This window comes from Chroicocephalus ridibundus, chromosome 6 (genome assembly GCF_963924245.1).
Source record: "Chroicocephalus ridibundus chromosome 6, bChrRid1.1, whole genome shotgun sequence".
Classification (NCBI taxonomy): Eukaryota; Metazoa; Chordata; class Aves; order Charadriiformes; family Laridae; genus Chroicocephalus; species Chroicocephalus ridibundus.
This window is the reverse complement of record NC_086289.1, coordinates 37,547,149-37,563,108: the sequence shown is the minus strand read 5'-3', so window position 1 is coordinate 37,563,108 and position 15,960 is coordinate 37,547,149. Positions and strand designations below refer to the sequence as shown.

Genomic DNA, 15,960 nt, shown 5'->3' with positions numbered 1-15,960 from the left:
GTAGAGATAGGAAAGAAGAATGCACAAATCCCCTCCGGACCCACCTTGCCGGGTGGTGGTCAGCACGCAGGCTGTTCTGGACCTTCAGCAGCAGAAATGTTGCCGTCTCCATCTCCAGCTCGTTGGGGGCCAGCAGGATGTTGAGGATATCCATGGGCAAGGGTTCATTATCTAGGAGCATTTCTGCAGCGGCCAGGGCGACATGTTTTTTCGTAGCTCTCTTCCTCTTCTCGTGGAAAATCCTCCTCATGGCTCGTTTCACCTGATGCAATGAGGGCAATTAAAACCGTTGCTGTTTGGGGGTGGTGATGCGCAAACGGTGGCTCTGTTTGACCCCTGATGGCTTGGCTTTGAGTGGGAAGAGAAGCATCAAGCCTTGGCAGCTTCGTTTCATACCTTGCTGGAGATGTGCCAAGTGGGGAATCGCCGCAGGGCAGAAATGGCTGCAGTGGTGACGGCGGTGGGACCCTCCTCGGCGTAGTCCAGGAGGGTGGGGATGGTTTCGGGGAGCCCCGCGTTCCCCAGGGCCAGCAGGTAAACCACCACCTCAGGCTCCTCCTCGGCACCTCGGAGCCCCCCAAGGATGGTCTCCACCCCACGCTCCACCTCCTGCTCGGGGTTTGCAGGAGGTAAAGAGGATTAGCGGAGGGACAGGAGGCATTTTGGGCACCTCTGGAAGAGGTAGGGAGGGGGTCCAAAAAAGCCAACGTGGGGGTTTGTAGAGGACCCACCTGCAGCCCACACAGCTTCTGCTGGCCACAGCTTGCCGACCAGAGAGCCCACGGCAACTATATGCCCGTCTCCCAGACCTCGGGGGCCAGCTGCCTTCCCATCCAGCTTGTCCTGGCGACGACCAGGAGAGGGGTATTAGGAAATTGGGGGAAAAAAAAGGGGGAAAAAGACAGAGAAAGGACCATGTTTTACCTATTATCTCAAAGCGTTTCCCAAAGAAGTTAGGAAAAACTAGCTCTTACCTGCCTTGAAGGAGGCAATGCATAGTTTTATTGGATAAAATGCTTTTAATTAAGCTTTTATTATCTGTAATGCATCGACATAAAGCACTTTCTGCTGAACGCTTTTTCTCCGAAGAGCATCTACTCCCATTGCTGGTGTCCCATTAAAAGCACATAAAAATAATCCCCTGAGTGGGAAGATATATTTCTACAGAAACATATTTTCTTTTTCAGGAAAATAACGCTTAACGCTTGCTGTTCCCTCCTGGCTGAAATGGGGTGAGGATCCATCCCGGACTCGGGGAGGGAGAGGAACGTCCATACTTACTAACACCAGGCGGAGAAGCTCTCCTGAAGGCCGGGGAGAGAAGGCTGCTGCGTAGAGGAACTTCTCCAGCAGGGACTTGTGTTCCTTGCCGAAATTCAGAAAGTCTGAGAGAGCCGCCAAGGATGCCACCGACTGCGTGGCCACCGCCGCCTCCACTACGAAGGGGCTGCAGCAAGAAGAGGGAGGTCTATCAGTGGGTCATTGATAGAGCTGGAGAAGAAACAAGGTACCCTGTGCACCTCCTTATCCCCCTTTCTCTTCTCCATGCCTTCCTCTTGCTTTAAAACTCACGGGAACTTCAGTTTATGGGTTAAAAAAACACCTAGAAGGTTGGCTCTTGCTCTGAACTCGCCCATGCCCAGGTATTTTGCTGCAGAGAGGCCCCAGCACCCACACTGACAAGGGGTGGATGCTACGGCTGTGGGTGAATGGTCTGTAAATAACAGACCTCCAACGATATTTGCAGAAAGCCTTGCTGGACCATTCGCTCCGCTCCAAAGCCAGCAAAAAAGATAGCCCAAAAGCCATGCAGTGTTTGTAGAGAACAGGCATTAAGAAACAACAGAGTACATTTGAGCTAGTCAGGACAGCACCCTGGTTGCCAGGGCCAGGAATGTAGGGTCATGCCAGGGCTCTACATGCATGGAGAGACAATTTTGGCAAGACAGCTCCCGGATTCTCACAGCATCTCCTCGGGAGCCCTCCTCAGCAGCTCCAGAACATCTCTCTTCTTGGCGCTGCGCAGCATCTGGATGAACCTCTGGAACCGCCACGTGGTTGCCACCTTCGAGGTGTCCACTTTGACCTTCTGTTTGTCAAAAGCCTTCAGGTAGGCTCTCAGCTGCAAAGATGGGGTTTGTTAGGTGGAATTTAGCCTCTCTTAACCCTGACCCTGAATCAGGGCATAAAGTTTACACTCGGAAATGTTTAGGAGTGGGAGGGGCCCATGAGGGTTCATGCAGTTCCCTGCAGGCATCTACTGCAGCTTCCCACCCCCACCACTGAGGACTTGCGCTGAAGCCCAGGTGCCCCAATCTGTGGTATGTGCAGGAGAAACTGTGCCTGAAAGTCATTGCAATTCCAGATTTCCTAGGTGAAAAGCCTGGAGGACTTGAGGAGGCAGAAATAGCCCCTCCTTTGTCCTTCCCAGCCTGACCTACGGTGGATATGTTTCCTGACCTCGGACCTGTGATGAGTTTAACCCAACTGGATGTGCCAGCACTGCAACCAGGTTACTCCTCCCATCACAGAAACGCATGACTGGGCGGACAGAGGGGTTCTTCCACCATGAGTAGCAACACTAGACGCCATTTAAGAGAAGTAACAGGTCAGGCTGCTGCTCTACAGCACTCCCGGGGCCACATCCTGCCTCAACAGGGGCAACCAGCCCCTCCAAATGATTTAACCCCATGGTTTAACCCCAAATCCTACAGCCTGCCCGGGTGCCCAGCTTGGGGGAGAGCAGGTAGCAAGTTTCGGGGGTGTGTAGCACCACTGACCGATGGGCAGCGGGTGCAGACCCTCCTGAAGGGCAAGCTGGCCATGCCCAGGGGCTGGTGCCGTCCCTCTATGCCTGCCAGCACGTCCTCAAGGCTTCGTCCGGCCACCTCTGCTGGGCCGGCATTGGAGGAGACACCAGCTGGAGCTGCTGCCTGTGGAGGGAGAAGAAGCCTTTGGGAAGTGCTTTGTCATTTACGCCCTCCCTGGCTCAGAGGCTGGTTGGGTTCAGGAAGGTTTGGAGAAGGAGATGCGGGGTGTCAAAAGGTGTCTGGTGTCCCCCCAGTTCTACACCCCATGCTCCTTGCTGCCAGCTGGCAGGAGAGCAGCCAAAACCTTAACTCCAACTGATGCACCTTCATCCCATGCCAGGCTGCCTGACTCGGGCAGCGGTACGGGGCCATCACTCACCTTGAGCTGATTTTGATGCCGGTGGCGGACCTCAGGGCTGGAGACACCACATGGCTTTCCTCCGCCAGCACCAACTGGAGGAGGTTGTCTTTCACCACATACTGGCTTCTGCTGGTGGGCTGCCACTGGACTCCAAAAATCTTGAAAAAGGAAAAGCAAGGAGAAATGGTGCAACCTTTTCTCCCCTCTCCCCAGGAGATTTCTCTCCTCTCTGTTAGCAGCAAAAGAGCTTTCCAGGCCACGAAGTCACCTGCTTTGCTTGCAAAATGTAGGAAAGGAACATCCAGGAGGGATTGGGATTCTCCCCAACCTCTTCCCGGGTGTGGGAGAAGGCGACGCCAGGGGAGGACAACAGCGTGGGGAAGCTCTCTTCTCACCGGTGGCTGGTATGGGGAGATGGACTGGTGACACCACGTGGACTTTCTCTTCCATTACAAGGCGGTGTCACCCTGGCTCTGCCACAGAAGGAAAGGGCAGCAGAGGGAGGAGGGCGATGCTCCTGCCTGATGTGGGTGATGCCTGGAGACCACAAACTCTAAATAGATGCCTCCCAAAGCATCACCCTTCCTTCAGGTCCAGGCGGGAAGAGGCATGGCCCTCAATGTCTGACGAGCATCAGCAAGGACCTTCTCCAAGCGAAAGAGAAAGCTAAGCAACAGCAATTTCCACCGAGCTCCTGCCAAAGAAATTGCTCATCTTCCTCGCTGTGCTGTGCGGTGACCTCGGGGAAGCTCTCCGGCTTTTTTTCCTTCCGAAAGAAATGATACACTTGCTGGATTCCCCTCTGCCTTGTCTCCCAGCCCTGGCGAGGGGAGCGCGCGTCACGCCAGGAGATGCTATCGGAGCAGCCGGGCTTGTACGTGGCTGGTCATGGGGTAGGGGAAGAGCCAAACCATGTGCAAGCAGTGGGTTTTGACAACAAATGGCATGCGTAATATTAATATCACTATTTTAATTGAGGTGGGTTTTTTTATCCACAGGCTTTGCCTTTCACAGAGCTGGGCAGTGTGGTTAATTTGCGGTCACGCCTACGGATACGGGCAAAGTCCAGAGAGTTGCCTCAATCCAGATGGCAGAGCTTGTGGGAAAACCGTATTGCCAAAAATGCGCCATGCAGGGTTTGTTACTTTCTTGGGTAAGTTTGCCACCATTCATACCCCAGAAAGCTGTTATTATGTGAACACTCAGAGTCTGACTGCCAGGTGTAGACATCCCTGCTGAAGCCCGTCGGCTCTGTGCGGAGATGTCCATTTTTATATTGAATTCAGTGCAATATATATATTTTAAAAACCCATCAATTTCAACCATGGCAGGTATAACTGCATTAAGACCCACCCATGGAGTTCCATCCACTTATGTCAGGGCTGAACGCGGGCTATGGCTTTAAATGAAACAAGCAGCGGTCTTTGGTCCTCTCCCCCATCAACCCAATCCCCAACCAGATGAGTCTGAGGTCTAGAAAACACTTCTGTACCTCCGCCCTCCCAAGCAGGACTAGCTGACAGGTCAGAAGCGATTACAAGGGTGGGGATGGGATGACCCAGGACATCTTTTCTGCTCCTACCCGCCTCAAAGCTATATGCTCCTCCGGAGCTATGTTCGTGCATCCCACTTTGGGTATGGGTCTAAAAGCCAGAGCCCCATCCCAGGCTGGTGCAGAAGGCTGAAGCCAGCTGGCAGTGGGACTCTAAGCCCACCTGCAGGGAGATTTTGGGGACAACCCGGATGTGCTTGATGTGAGTTGAGCCCGCCACCGCGAGAGCAACAGACTTGCTTTGTTTACGGAGGTGAATCCGGAGTTGGGCTTCACGCAGCTGAGGAGATCTTTCGTCTTGGTGATGGAATGGTTGGACACAGCATACGTGACTTGGCAGCTCCCGGAGACGTCCTCCTGAAACACAAATGTAAGTGACCGTGGTTAAGGGTGATCGGCTTCGATCGAGCCTGAATAAAATGATCTGTGTCGAGGACAGATAAAAAGGACCAATAAATAGAAAAATCATCAAAAAACTGAAAACGGGGGCATATCTGGGGGTACTGGAGAGCTCCAAGTCCATCAGGGCAGGAAATCTGCTTTTTGCAAATTTAGGCGCACGCCAGCAGCAGCAGCTTTGTGCCTGCATTTTGGGTTTTGTGGTTGTTCCCTGTCGTTCACAGGTCACTGCGGCATCAGCCTGACTCTGGAGGGAGGGATGCCCCTGCCGTTTGCCGGCTGCTGGTTGAGCTGGGCGAAGCAAAGCCCTCCCCCCCACTCCCACCTGCTGCAACGTGGTCCCTGGCTTTTGGGCAGGACCTGGCCCTGGCTCTGCGCCCACCTCCACTGCGGCGCCGGCGTGGGGCTGGAGCTGGAGCAGGCTGACGACGCCCCGCTTCAGGTTGGAGATCAGGATGCTTTCTGCTTCGTCCCCGTAGAAGGCTTTGACCTGGGAGGGCAAGAGGGGGGTGTCTAGCTGCAGGCATGGCTCTGGGGGAAGGGCCTGTGGGCTCTCTGCTGCCTTCCTTGCTTGAAAGGCATCGCCCCTAAGCAACACCTTGTAGACACCCAATGATTTTTCACAAGGAGGACCGTATTCCTCAATAGCATGAGCTTTGTGGATGCATGCCCACAAAATTTCCCTTCCCCCCAGCCCTGGTTTTCCAAAGCCTTAGGGAAGGTCAGAAAGGAGCTTATATCCCGTGGTTAGGACTGAAGCCCTTTCAACATGGGATGCTGCAGCTCCAGCCGAGCCTGCAGCCCCTTTGGAGGATGGGGTTCCATCTAGGGTCATGCTGGACCTTGCGAGAAACCATATATTCCTAAATATGCCACTCTGTCTGGTTTCTTGTGCTTTGATATGAAACCAGAGGTGGAGCAGGAGTTCGTATGAGCTTCGTAGCTGGGAAAATACAGGATGCGGGCAGGAGTGCTCTGCAGAGGGCATGAGCAAACCCAGGAGGAGTCCAGCTGACCTTCCCGCTGCTCCAGGAGATGAACAGCGGCTGCTGGAGCTCTGCCCATGCCTCCTGGCTCAGTGCAATCTCCACAGAGGGACCTCCGGTGCCGTCCTGCTGCCTCCTGTCTTCTGGCTCGTGTTGGGCTTTCAGGTCACGGATCTAGGAGAGCAGAAGATGACAGAAAGCAATGACCATGCATGTCTGCTCATTACCTGCAGGTGATGGCCTCTTGGTCACAGAGGTAATTTTTCAGGTGGCTTGGGCTGGAAAGGGAAGGGGGGTAAGGAAGGACAGTATCCCTGCTCCCAGGAGGAGAACCTGGCTCCAATGGCTTTACCACCTCACCCACCTGCACCTGGAGAAGCTCTTCCCCACCTGGGTCCTTCCAGAGCCGTTGCAGCTGGACTAATGCCTCAGCCCGCAGCCAGGCTCCCCGTGGGGACGGCATGGACGTATGGTCCAGCTGGACATCCAGGGAATAGCGGTATCGATACAGGGTGCCGGGCTGGAAAGAAAGCAGCTGCAAATTCCCTAAGGAAAGATGCAAAAGTTGAAGGTACGCGGTCGTGGACCTCAGTCCCTCCGCTTGCCACAGCCGGCATCCTCCATCCTTGAGAGGACCTGGGCTCGCCAGGGATGCTTGTGACCTGCATCACTTTGCCTCCCGGCAGCGTTGTTTTGACACCAAGCAGTAGGTATAGCTGACACATTTGAGGGAGAACGTGGGGAAGATTTCATGGGAAATGATTTGTGCCTGCGGTTTGACTATTTGGGTGTTCTCAGGGTGACAGCCCGCTTCTGCTGGTGTTTCCAGTCCTGCCTTAGAAACAACGGCCAGAGCCGGGACCCTCCTTGGGGACTTCAGGACTTCTCGAGAATGCCAGAGAAACACGCTTTAATCCTGAAGCAAAGTTTCCTGAGCGTGCCCATGGACACGAGGGATGTCCTGAAGTGTCTTTTCAGCATTGTGCATTAACCGGAGCAATGCTAGCATTTTTATTTAGGGGAGAAGAGAGGCCCTTATTCTTCATACCACGTGTTTCCCACCAGAACTGCCAACTCTTAACTAAATCACTGACTTTGTGATGGAGCAAAATGAAGCTGGTGGGGCAGCTTTCGATCAAAACTCCTTGTTTTAATCTTATTTATCTAGAATCACTTGGAGCCCCTTCTCTTGTGCCTATACAAATATGATTGCAGGGGGAAGGGTTGCCTTTGCCATGCTAAAACCAGTCTAAGCTATTTTCTGAAGTCACTTGAAATTCTTCTGCAAATCTGACGTGCTTGCTGGGCTTCTGAAATGTTTTACCGTCTTGCTACTTCTGTCGTAATAACAAATGAAAGGAATGAATGGAAATCCAGCTTGCTGCCCGGGGCTTTCCTCCAGGAGTCAGGCTGAGTTTCTAGATTTATGCGCTGGGAGCAGTTTGGAAAGTTACAGCTCTTCAGTTTTCCTTCACCCCCCCCACCCAAGGAAGGACTTCCACGGTCCCAAAAAACTTCCCCACCTCCTCAGGAGATGCTCGGACTGTTTGCAGTTGTTGTGGCAATAACTCTTCCCTCCCAGAGACCAGGGAGATGCTGCTTTACGGCGAGCCCTGGGAGGCTCTTTGTGTGCCGCCGGGATGAGCATCCCGCCTCTCGGGGTATCCGGACCCCATTGTGTCCCTGGACCCGAAGCAGCCCAAAGTCTCTTACCTTCTGCTGTGCTCAGGAAGGAAAAGCAGAGCAGGCAAACGCATCCCCAAACCGCCTGTGGATTCATGGTGGGCTCCGGGAGCTGGGGAAGGAAGGGGGGGGGGTGGGAGAGGGACCAGACAACAAAAGTGGGCAAGATTTGTGGCGTCAGGCGATGGGGCCCGACCTTCTCCCTATCCCCGCCTTACGCACCGGAGGAAAAGCAAATAATTAAACCTTTGCACCAACCCCCCCAGCAGGCACGGGGCTGGGGCGGGGGGGTGGACGGGGTTTGGAAATCAGCTGAGGTTTGGCAAAGACCGGCGGGAGGGGAGGAAAACTGCAAAAAAAGCAGAACTGCAAAAAATTCCAGGAGCATTGCGGAGTGGGGAAATTGCCAGTTTGCCTCGATACTGGGAGGGGGATGCTCAGAAAGCTGCTCCGTCCCTTGGTGAACCATCTCTTCCCACCAGAAGGGAAAAGGGGGGAGAAATGCTTGCTTTTAAAAGAAAAGAGCCAGAAGGGGGAAGGGGGGGAAACTGCATTTCCATCCTTTTAGTTAGAGACTGGGATTTGCAGGCTCAAGTTACTTAAAGGGCCAGGCTGGAGGGGGATGGGGGGAGCTCACCGATGGCTCAGACCGTGAATGCTGTTACCCCGCAAAAAATGGCGTGAGAAAGGCTTTAGGAGATGGGTGCTTTGCTGGTTGTGCTCCACACAGCCTGCTAACCCCTTGTCTTGCCAACCGGGCATTTTTATTCCATGCCTGAGCTCTCTGATTTGCCGTTTAATTGGTTCCTAAAGGCGCTGTAGACTGCAAAGGGCCAAAGTCCCTATGAGGTGATGGTGTGGCTTAGGGACTGGTGAACTAGATGACCTTCACAGGTCCCTTCCAACCCAAACTATTCTATGAGTGGGGAGAGCGGGGCACATCGCACCCCTCTCGTGCAGGCATCTGGGAGGCGGGAACGTCATTATGGAAGCGGTCTGCACATTGCAGTGGGACCAAAACCCAATGGGCTTGGTGTTATGGCATTTTCCAAGGGCACATCTTCCAGCTCTACGTCACCACTGGCCTTTTGGGCCACTACTGTGAGCTGAAAAGCAAGGCAGATCCAGCTGTGGGCTACCTGGGGGAAGACCAGCTGTGGGATTCCCATACGTGGTGTCTCCACTTGGTCCTCTGATGGTCTTTATGGACAAATAGCCCATGTTGAAGCCTTTTCTTCTCTTTATTATTGTCTGTCTTAGTGGTCCGTCAGCTTTTCATTCAACAGTTTCCTTTTGAGTGACGCCCGTTAGGGTTATCCTTGAGTCGGCAGCTCAAGATGTGCCCACAGGCTGTGACACCGTTACCTGGGAGGCTTTGCATGCATCAGCTTCTCCTCCTGGGATGCATGGACCTGGGGGACTTCTGCTCTGCCAGCGTGCCCCCAGGGAGTGATGCACACTGGGGATGGATGGAAGACCTCCTCGACACAGAAAGCTTTAGCCCTTTAGCCAAGGTGGGCAAAGATGAACTATTTCAAAGAGCAAAGTGGCTTTTGAGGGTCTAAGGCCTGAAAATAAGGTCCCAGGGTGTTTGCCGGTTGCAGGTTAACACGTTACCGGGAGAGGAAAGGCAAACAGAAATAGCTTGTGAAAAAGACCTGGCTGATAAGGAGGCCTCAAACTGGAACCGACCTTTGGCAGGTTTGCTTATCTAGACCTGGCTGCTGGGTCCTTCCAGGACCAGAGTGTGGGAAGCCGACACACTGCAACCTGTTCCCTGGTGGCAGCTCTGGACTGCCAATTTCCACCCGCTGGGGAGTTTGAGAAGCGAAACCATGTGCTAAGTCACTCGGCAGAGTTTTCCCGGCGGTCCCAAGGAAGGGAGTTTATCCGCTGCCTGCGCTACCAGGGATGAGCTGCTGAGCTGCCAGCCGAAATCTGAGCAGGAGGCATCTTGCTGTCACGTCTTCATCTCCTCTCTTATAATCTCGTCCCCATGACAAGATAGCAATGGGCAGGTAAAGCAGTCACGTAGCTGGGAAGTCACCGGGGATGGGATTTATCTCTCGGCTTCCAAATCAGGTGTCTAGAATAAACCAACCATCCCGGATTGTCTAACGGCAGCGGAGAGGTGTCTTCGGAGGACGCCATGGGCTGCTTATCTCGGGCACTGCCTTGCGGTGACGCTAATCTCTGATGGTATTTATTTAACTCCATCAATTATGTAGGGAATTTAACACCTAGCTCAGACTTTGATGTGTAACTTCGAAACGAACCCCGTGCTCTGACGGGGGGCTTTGCCAGTCACTGCAACGCTGGAGAGAAACCCCCACTCCGGGTTGATTAGTGCAGGAGCGGGGGGCAGGATGCACAGTGAGTTTCAGTGCCTGTTTTTCAGCTGGTTTCTCTTCCTCCAGGCCCAGCTCTTGCTTCTCTCTCTGGGAGAATCGGTGAAAGGGGAGTGGAGAAGAAATCGGTTGTTTTGCCATCTGTGAAAATGACGGGCAGATGGCTTTGCCCGTTGCTTGGTGTCGCTCTGTTGACTACAGGACACCGTGGCTGCGGGTCTAGGTGAAGGCACTGCCACCCAGCATCATTTCACGGTTATCCGTACCCTGTGCTTTCATCCACGTACTGCTCTGGTGATGGGATAAACACCACTGAGCTTTCAATCCACCCCGCAGCCCAACCAAAAAGAAGGGGAAATAAAGTCTTTGTGCGAGATTAATTTCACTAGCATCCCCTGGCACATCTCTTCCCATGGGCTGGTTCTTCCTCCTACGGGGGGCAGCCCTGGAGCACAGTCTCCCCAGGTTCCCCCTCCTTGGCTCCCTGGATCTGCTGGGCTGGTCGGTGTCCCCATGCCGATCCCTGGAGGCTGGACCCCTCCTGCTCCCCAGTCTCTGCCCTCGTCACCTGCGGCTCAGGCTGGAGGTTCGCAGCTCCAACAGCCCCAGAACGATGCTCTTTTCAGTGAGAAAAGGGCAAAATGGAAACAGCAGGAAGCATGTTTCCACTGTTGTGTTAAAAGCTTCGACAGTAGTGTCACAAGCTGATCCTCTTCCCTGGACCTTCACTTTTAATTTCCACTCCCTTCAAATTTAACCAACTTCTATAAGGCCTCAGATTTGCCAAGTGTTCTTCCCAAACCTGTCCGGGGCTTTTGTGCTCTTGGAAAGGTGCCTTATGAAACTTTGCAAACCTAGGGAGAAATGCGTGGTCCTAAAAACAGTCCTGCTGAGATCTTGGGTGCTCCTCCAGCACCTCACACATAGAATCACGGAATGGTTCGGGTTGGAAAGGACCTTAAAGATTATCTAGTTCCAACCCCCCTGCCCTGGGCAGAGGCATCACCCAAGGGAAACGTGATCTCCTGTTTCCATCTGTTCAAATCCTCTTCTAATAAATTAAATTGATGTAAAGTGGTTAAGGACACCTCTCCATCATTCCACTTTCTTATTTGGACACTGTGCTGTCTGTCTAATTCCTTTGGAAATGGCCTGGGGGCAAGCTTCATGGACAGAATTGGGATGCCAAGCCCCTCGCCCTGGTTCCCAACGCTTGTGCTCCAGGTGGTCCTGCAGGGGTTCCCCATGCCGGATGGCCAAGGGGAAATCTGGCTGTAGGACCTGACGTGGCAGCTCTGAAGACCATTGGCAGGAGAGCAGAGCAGAGAGGGTCAGTATCACCAGGTCACCGTGCCCCAGGGTCAGAGAGGCACGTGGGGACCTCGCCAATGGGTGTGATGTCAGAGTGGACTTTGGCAAAGGGCGGTCAACCCTCCCAGAGGCTGAACTTGCCCAGGTGAAAGCAGGGTGGAGGCAATGGGGACTGTTGCATCAAAGCTCGTCCACCCCAAGCCCCAATCCCGTGGGTGTTTTCAGTGGATTTCCAGGTGCAGATTGTCATCAAAAATGTCTAGTGGAAGTAATGAGACCCAAACACTCCTTACCCAGGGGAATGCCAGTACCAGTGGCCAGTATCTAGGCTTGGAGACTGGGGTCTGAACTGGGGAGGTCGCCACACGGCCTCAGGGATCTCCCAGCACAGCTCTTGGCTGGCTGGGGAGTTCCCAGCTCCCTTTCCAGTATCGGATCACCCTGGGGCGGATGGGAGGGTGGAAGGGAAGACTTCCTAAGGTCTCTGTTCCTTTCCCCATTTTTTGCACGTGATCTTTATTTACGCGCCCACTCCAGCCTCTTATCACTTAGAAGATTTTAGGAAAGACCTGGAAGCAAGTAGAAAAAAAACCCTTGCTGATAAAATATGCAGATAGCCCAGAAGGGGAAGCAGGAGACAATGAAGAGTACATAACAGGCCCCGGGGGGAAATCTTCGGAGGGTGACTCAGAGGAAAAGAGCAAAGGATGCAGGCTGTACCTTCAGAGCAGGGGAAGAGTCATTCTTCCGAGGGCCACCATGGCTGCTGCTGACCAGGACACATCTCGCAGCAGGTCCCCTTGCAACGAGGATGATTCACCGCGGAGCAAATTGCCAAGGGAATGGGGGGATGCTCTGTCCCTTGTCAACCTCAAAGCAAGAAGGACGGCTTTCCTGGAAGACATTCAGCGGCACAAGGATAACCAGGAAAAATTCTTCAGCTCCGCTAAACACGGCAGGTGATGTGGTATAATAACGTATAGCAGCTGTACGTCCCAGCCAGCGCCACTCATCTTTTCTACTATGGACCAGAAGCTTGTGAAAACAGGCCGTCTGTCTGTCTGTCTGTCACAGCCAGCTCAGCTACAGCTCTTTTCCAGCCGCTCCAATCTCTTTTCTTTTCCTTACCGTGAGCTCTTGCTGCTGGAAGGAAAGGACAGCTTGCTCTCCACTGAGCATTGTGTCAGGCTGTATTCCCCATTTGCAGAGGTCTCTCCTTCCAGTTTCTGCTTGAGTCCCTTCACTCCTGCCCCGTATCAGCTTTTCCACGGTCTTCCCCCGTGGTCCTCCTTGCCTTTCATCTGCAGCCGCTGATAAATCCTGGTCCATCTTTACCGCTTTACCTCTCCGGGGTGTCGGGCCCGGGGCCGTGTTGGCTCAGCTGGGTGCTGAGGCAGGACTGGGCTCGCGATTCAAGAAGGGGAAAAGGGCTGTGTCAAACCAGTTCTCGGTTTGGCTCAAGCCCCTTCGTTTGTTGCTGGAGGCATTGGCATAGAGCAGTGAAGGCAGGTTTCCAGCGCTGCAGGGAAGGGGTTCGCAGAGCTCCAGAGACTACGAGTTTGTACATGATAAAGGGATGTGTATGGCCTGGGCTCAGGATTTGGGTTGGGAAAGCTCAAAGCTTGGGTTGGGGAGCAGGAATCACCCTGAGCGAGGTGCTCTTTTAAACTTCCCTTTCCCCAAGGAGATTCCCAACACCCCCTGAAGTCCTGAAACCACCCCAAAAAACAGGACTTAGAAAAGTGATGGAGCATCCTCTGACCGAATTATTTTTTTTCTGTTCGTTGCATCCTCTATTTCTTTCTTCCCTTCTAAACAACCTTCACCCACAAAGGCCCCCCCATCCTGCCCCCCACAGCACCTTCTCCTCCCTTGCCACCTCCCTTTTTGTCATTGCAGCGGCAGAGAAAGCACTGACTCTGCCAAAAAGCTCCCACAGACCTTCCCTCTACGAGATGAGAGAAAAACCAAAGATGCATGAGCAGCTCCCACATAATTGTACCAGTGGCACTCAAAAGTCTCCAAAAGCCCTGAGCAGAGAGATCTCCTCCTCCCTCCAATGAGATCTCGGACCTGGGGGAGAAGTTCTGTCTGACGCTCTCCTGTCGATGGGTGAAACCAAACCCTCCCCTTGATAGAGAAAGAGCTGGAGGACGGGGCTTGCAACAAAACGTTCTGGTGTGGGGAGCAAGGCAGTGGGAAGGCAGGACAGGATCTTCTCAGACTGATGATCCACCTTGCTCCACTTAACTGGAGTGCTTCTACTCAGGTCGCTTGCAGCAAACCAAGCTAAAGGCGTGATGATATTTGATAGTGGCGTACCTAGTTTAATTTCCACGGGAATGGCACTTGATTGGGAAACATGCAGGTGACACAGTGGGTCTCAACTGGGATGACGTGGCCTCTGCTGCTGGCAGAAGGTGATGGACCTTTGTCTGTCACCAGAAGAGCCCTTCCCAAGATGCTCTTCCTGCCGTAGGCGACAAGTGACACCTCTGGAACCTGACAACATCTCTCTGTGGGTCAGAGCCATTTCAGCTCAAACAGGCAGGAGAAATTACCAGGTGGAGGAAGGGTCCTGGTAGCCCCTGATTTTGCCTTTACAGCCCTGCTCCTTCTCAGGGTGACCACTGATGGGCTGTTTGCTTATGCAGCAGCTGAGCTGCCATCCTTCAAAGGTGACCAACAACTTTTAAAGGCCCACACTCAAGTATCTAACGGAGAAGCTGAATTGTCCATTCCCCTTCTAAGCCATTGCCCCTCTACCATGCATTGCCTCTCTCCTCCAGGCTGGAGGCGACCTCTCCACACGAAATCACAGAGATAATGGAGAAACCTAGAAAGAGAGTATTCCGCAGCCCCTTGGAGGTCCCTGGGAGCAGATTATGATGCTCTCCTCCAAAAGCGTGCAGCACTTTATGGAGTGATTAGCAGTAAATACAGCCATACAACAGCATCTAAACACCAGTTCAGGTGTGCCTAATGGGTGGTTCCTTAGTGGTTTTCCAATTCTTGTGCTTATGAACCTGCACAGACTCTGTTCCTTCCTGGTTTAACACAGACAGAGCCTTCCCTGAAGTGTCTCTTAGACGGGGAGGAGCAGGTATGGTCCAGGTGCCCTGAGGTTGTATGGGAACATACTGGCCAGAAGGACCCTTGGGGCCAAGTGTGTCTAGTGTAAAGCTGAGAGCACTAATGTCCCAAAGGAGCCTCACCTGGGGCCTCCACCCACACCCATGGGCCCAGGAGCATACTTAAGCTCTGCCTCCGACTTGAATAAGCTTTTTAGCCTCTGCTGTAGCCTTGGTACCTGCTCTGTCTGTCCCATATCTGCTGCTCCTGGATGAATCCAAAGCTGTTCCATGCCCTTCCTGTGTTGGAGCATGTTGATGGAGCCTTTTAGGAGGACCCAGTCTCAGATGCTTCCAGACAGACCTTGTTGAGTGGGTACTGCCTGCACTGGGTCACCCTAGCTTACCCTCCTGTATTGTATGAAGCCATGGATCCTCCAAGGAGCTGTTATCATTCCCAAAACATTTACCTCTTCCCCTTGCACAGGTCTCTCAGGTAGGTGGGATGAATCCTGTGACTCTATACTGCACTGTGATTTCTTGTTGGGCCAGGTGTATTGAGCACCTGAGGTCTGACTCTGCCACTAGAATTCATCACAGAAATGCAATGAGATACCAAGAGCAACACTGTGCAGACTTTTTTTTTCCCTGCAAGACAAGCAGCTTAGGAAATGATATATATTCCTGTAGAGCAGCCCATCGCCTGCCCTGTGAGCAAGGGCAGGGAAGTATCTGACTGCTGCTGGTGTTACCTGTTTAAAAAGCAAGCAATAGTCAGAAAGAAGTGAAAAAACTCAAGCGCGCTAAGGCAGCAACAGTAAATATTTGTCTTTGAGAGGTTTGGAGCTATTTTATTTGTGAATCTGTCTCATTTTTTTCACACAGCTCTGGTCTGGGACCTTTTGAAGGTAGTTTGTGTAAGCTGGGTCTGGCAGCCAGAATGGATCTCCTTCCAGCCTGTTTGTTAGGCAATGGCTTCCCAGGGTAAAAACGAAAACAACTTAAAACCAAAACTTAAATTGCACTACCTGGGTGGAGGAAAGCAGTCAACACCGGTGATAAGTTTGTTATGAGACCTATAAAAAGAGCCGCTCATCCCCCCTTTTGCATGGCAGTGTCTGTGCGCTTTGTGCTTTGTCGTGTGGAGGTTGCTAGGCTGCATTTCTCTGGGCAGCAGCAAAGCCTGCCTCTGTTTGTCTTCCTTTTGTTTCTCCATCCCGCTGCCTGAAACGGGCTGTGGAATAATCCCCGGGCTTGGCTCCTTGTGAGCTGTTGGTTGCTCACCATAGCTACATCCTGGGGTGTGTGGGGGGCTCAGTAGATGGGGTTGAGCATGGGGGAGAGCCCGGGCACAGCAAAGTGGTAGGAGTTGGGTTTACATCTCAATCTGAGGTCTCCCGAGGTCTGATGAGCCAAAGAAAAGACTTTGCTGCGTTAAT

At 53.0% G+C, this 15,960-nt stretch overlaps 1 protein-coding gene across 1 annotated transcript in view; it reads right to left on the bottom strand.

Annotated features, from left to right (window-relative positions):
* The window catches only part of LOC134517465 (microsomal triglyceride transfer protein-like), a 12,353-nt gene extending 4,440 nt beyond the window's left edge, over positions 1-7,913 (bottom strand). The window contains 14 exon segments of the mRNA XM_063338994.1: positions 45-262; positions 397-609; positions 732-755; positions 757-843; positions 1,282-1,447; positions 1,965-2,122; positions 2,781-2,915; positions 2,918-2,933; positions 3,190-3,329; positions 4,964-5,080; positions 5,505-5,612; positions 6,139-6,282; positions 6,473-6,654; positions 7,822-7,913. Of these exon segments, the coding sequence (XP_063195064.1) occupies positions 45-262; positions 397-609; positions 732-755; positions 757-843; positions 1,282-1,447; positions 1,965-2,122; positions 2,781-2,915; positions 2,918-2,933; positions 3,190-3,329; positions 4,964-5,080; positions 5,505-5,612; positions 6,139-6,282; positions 6,473-6,654; positions 7,822-7,888 (1,775 nt within the window). The 5' untranslated portion in view covers positions 7,889-7,913.
* Between the last annotated feature and the right edge of the window lie 8,047 nt (positions 7,914-15,960).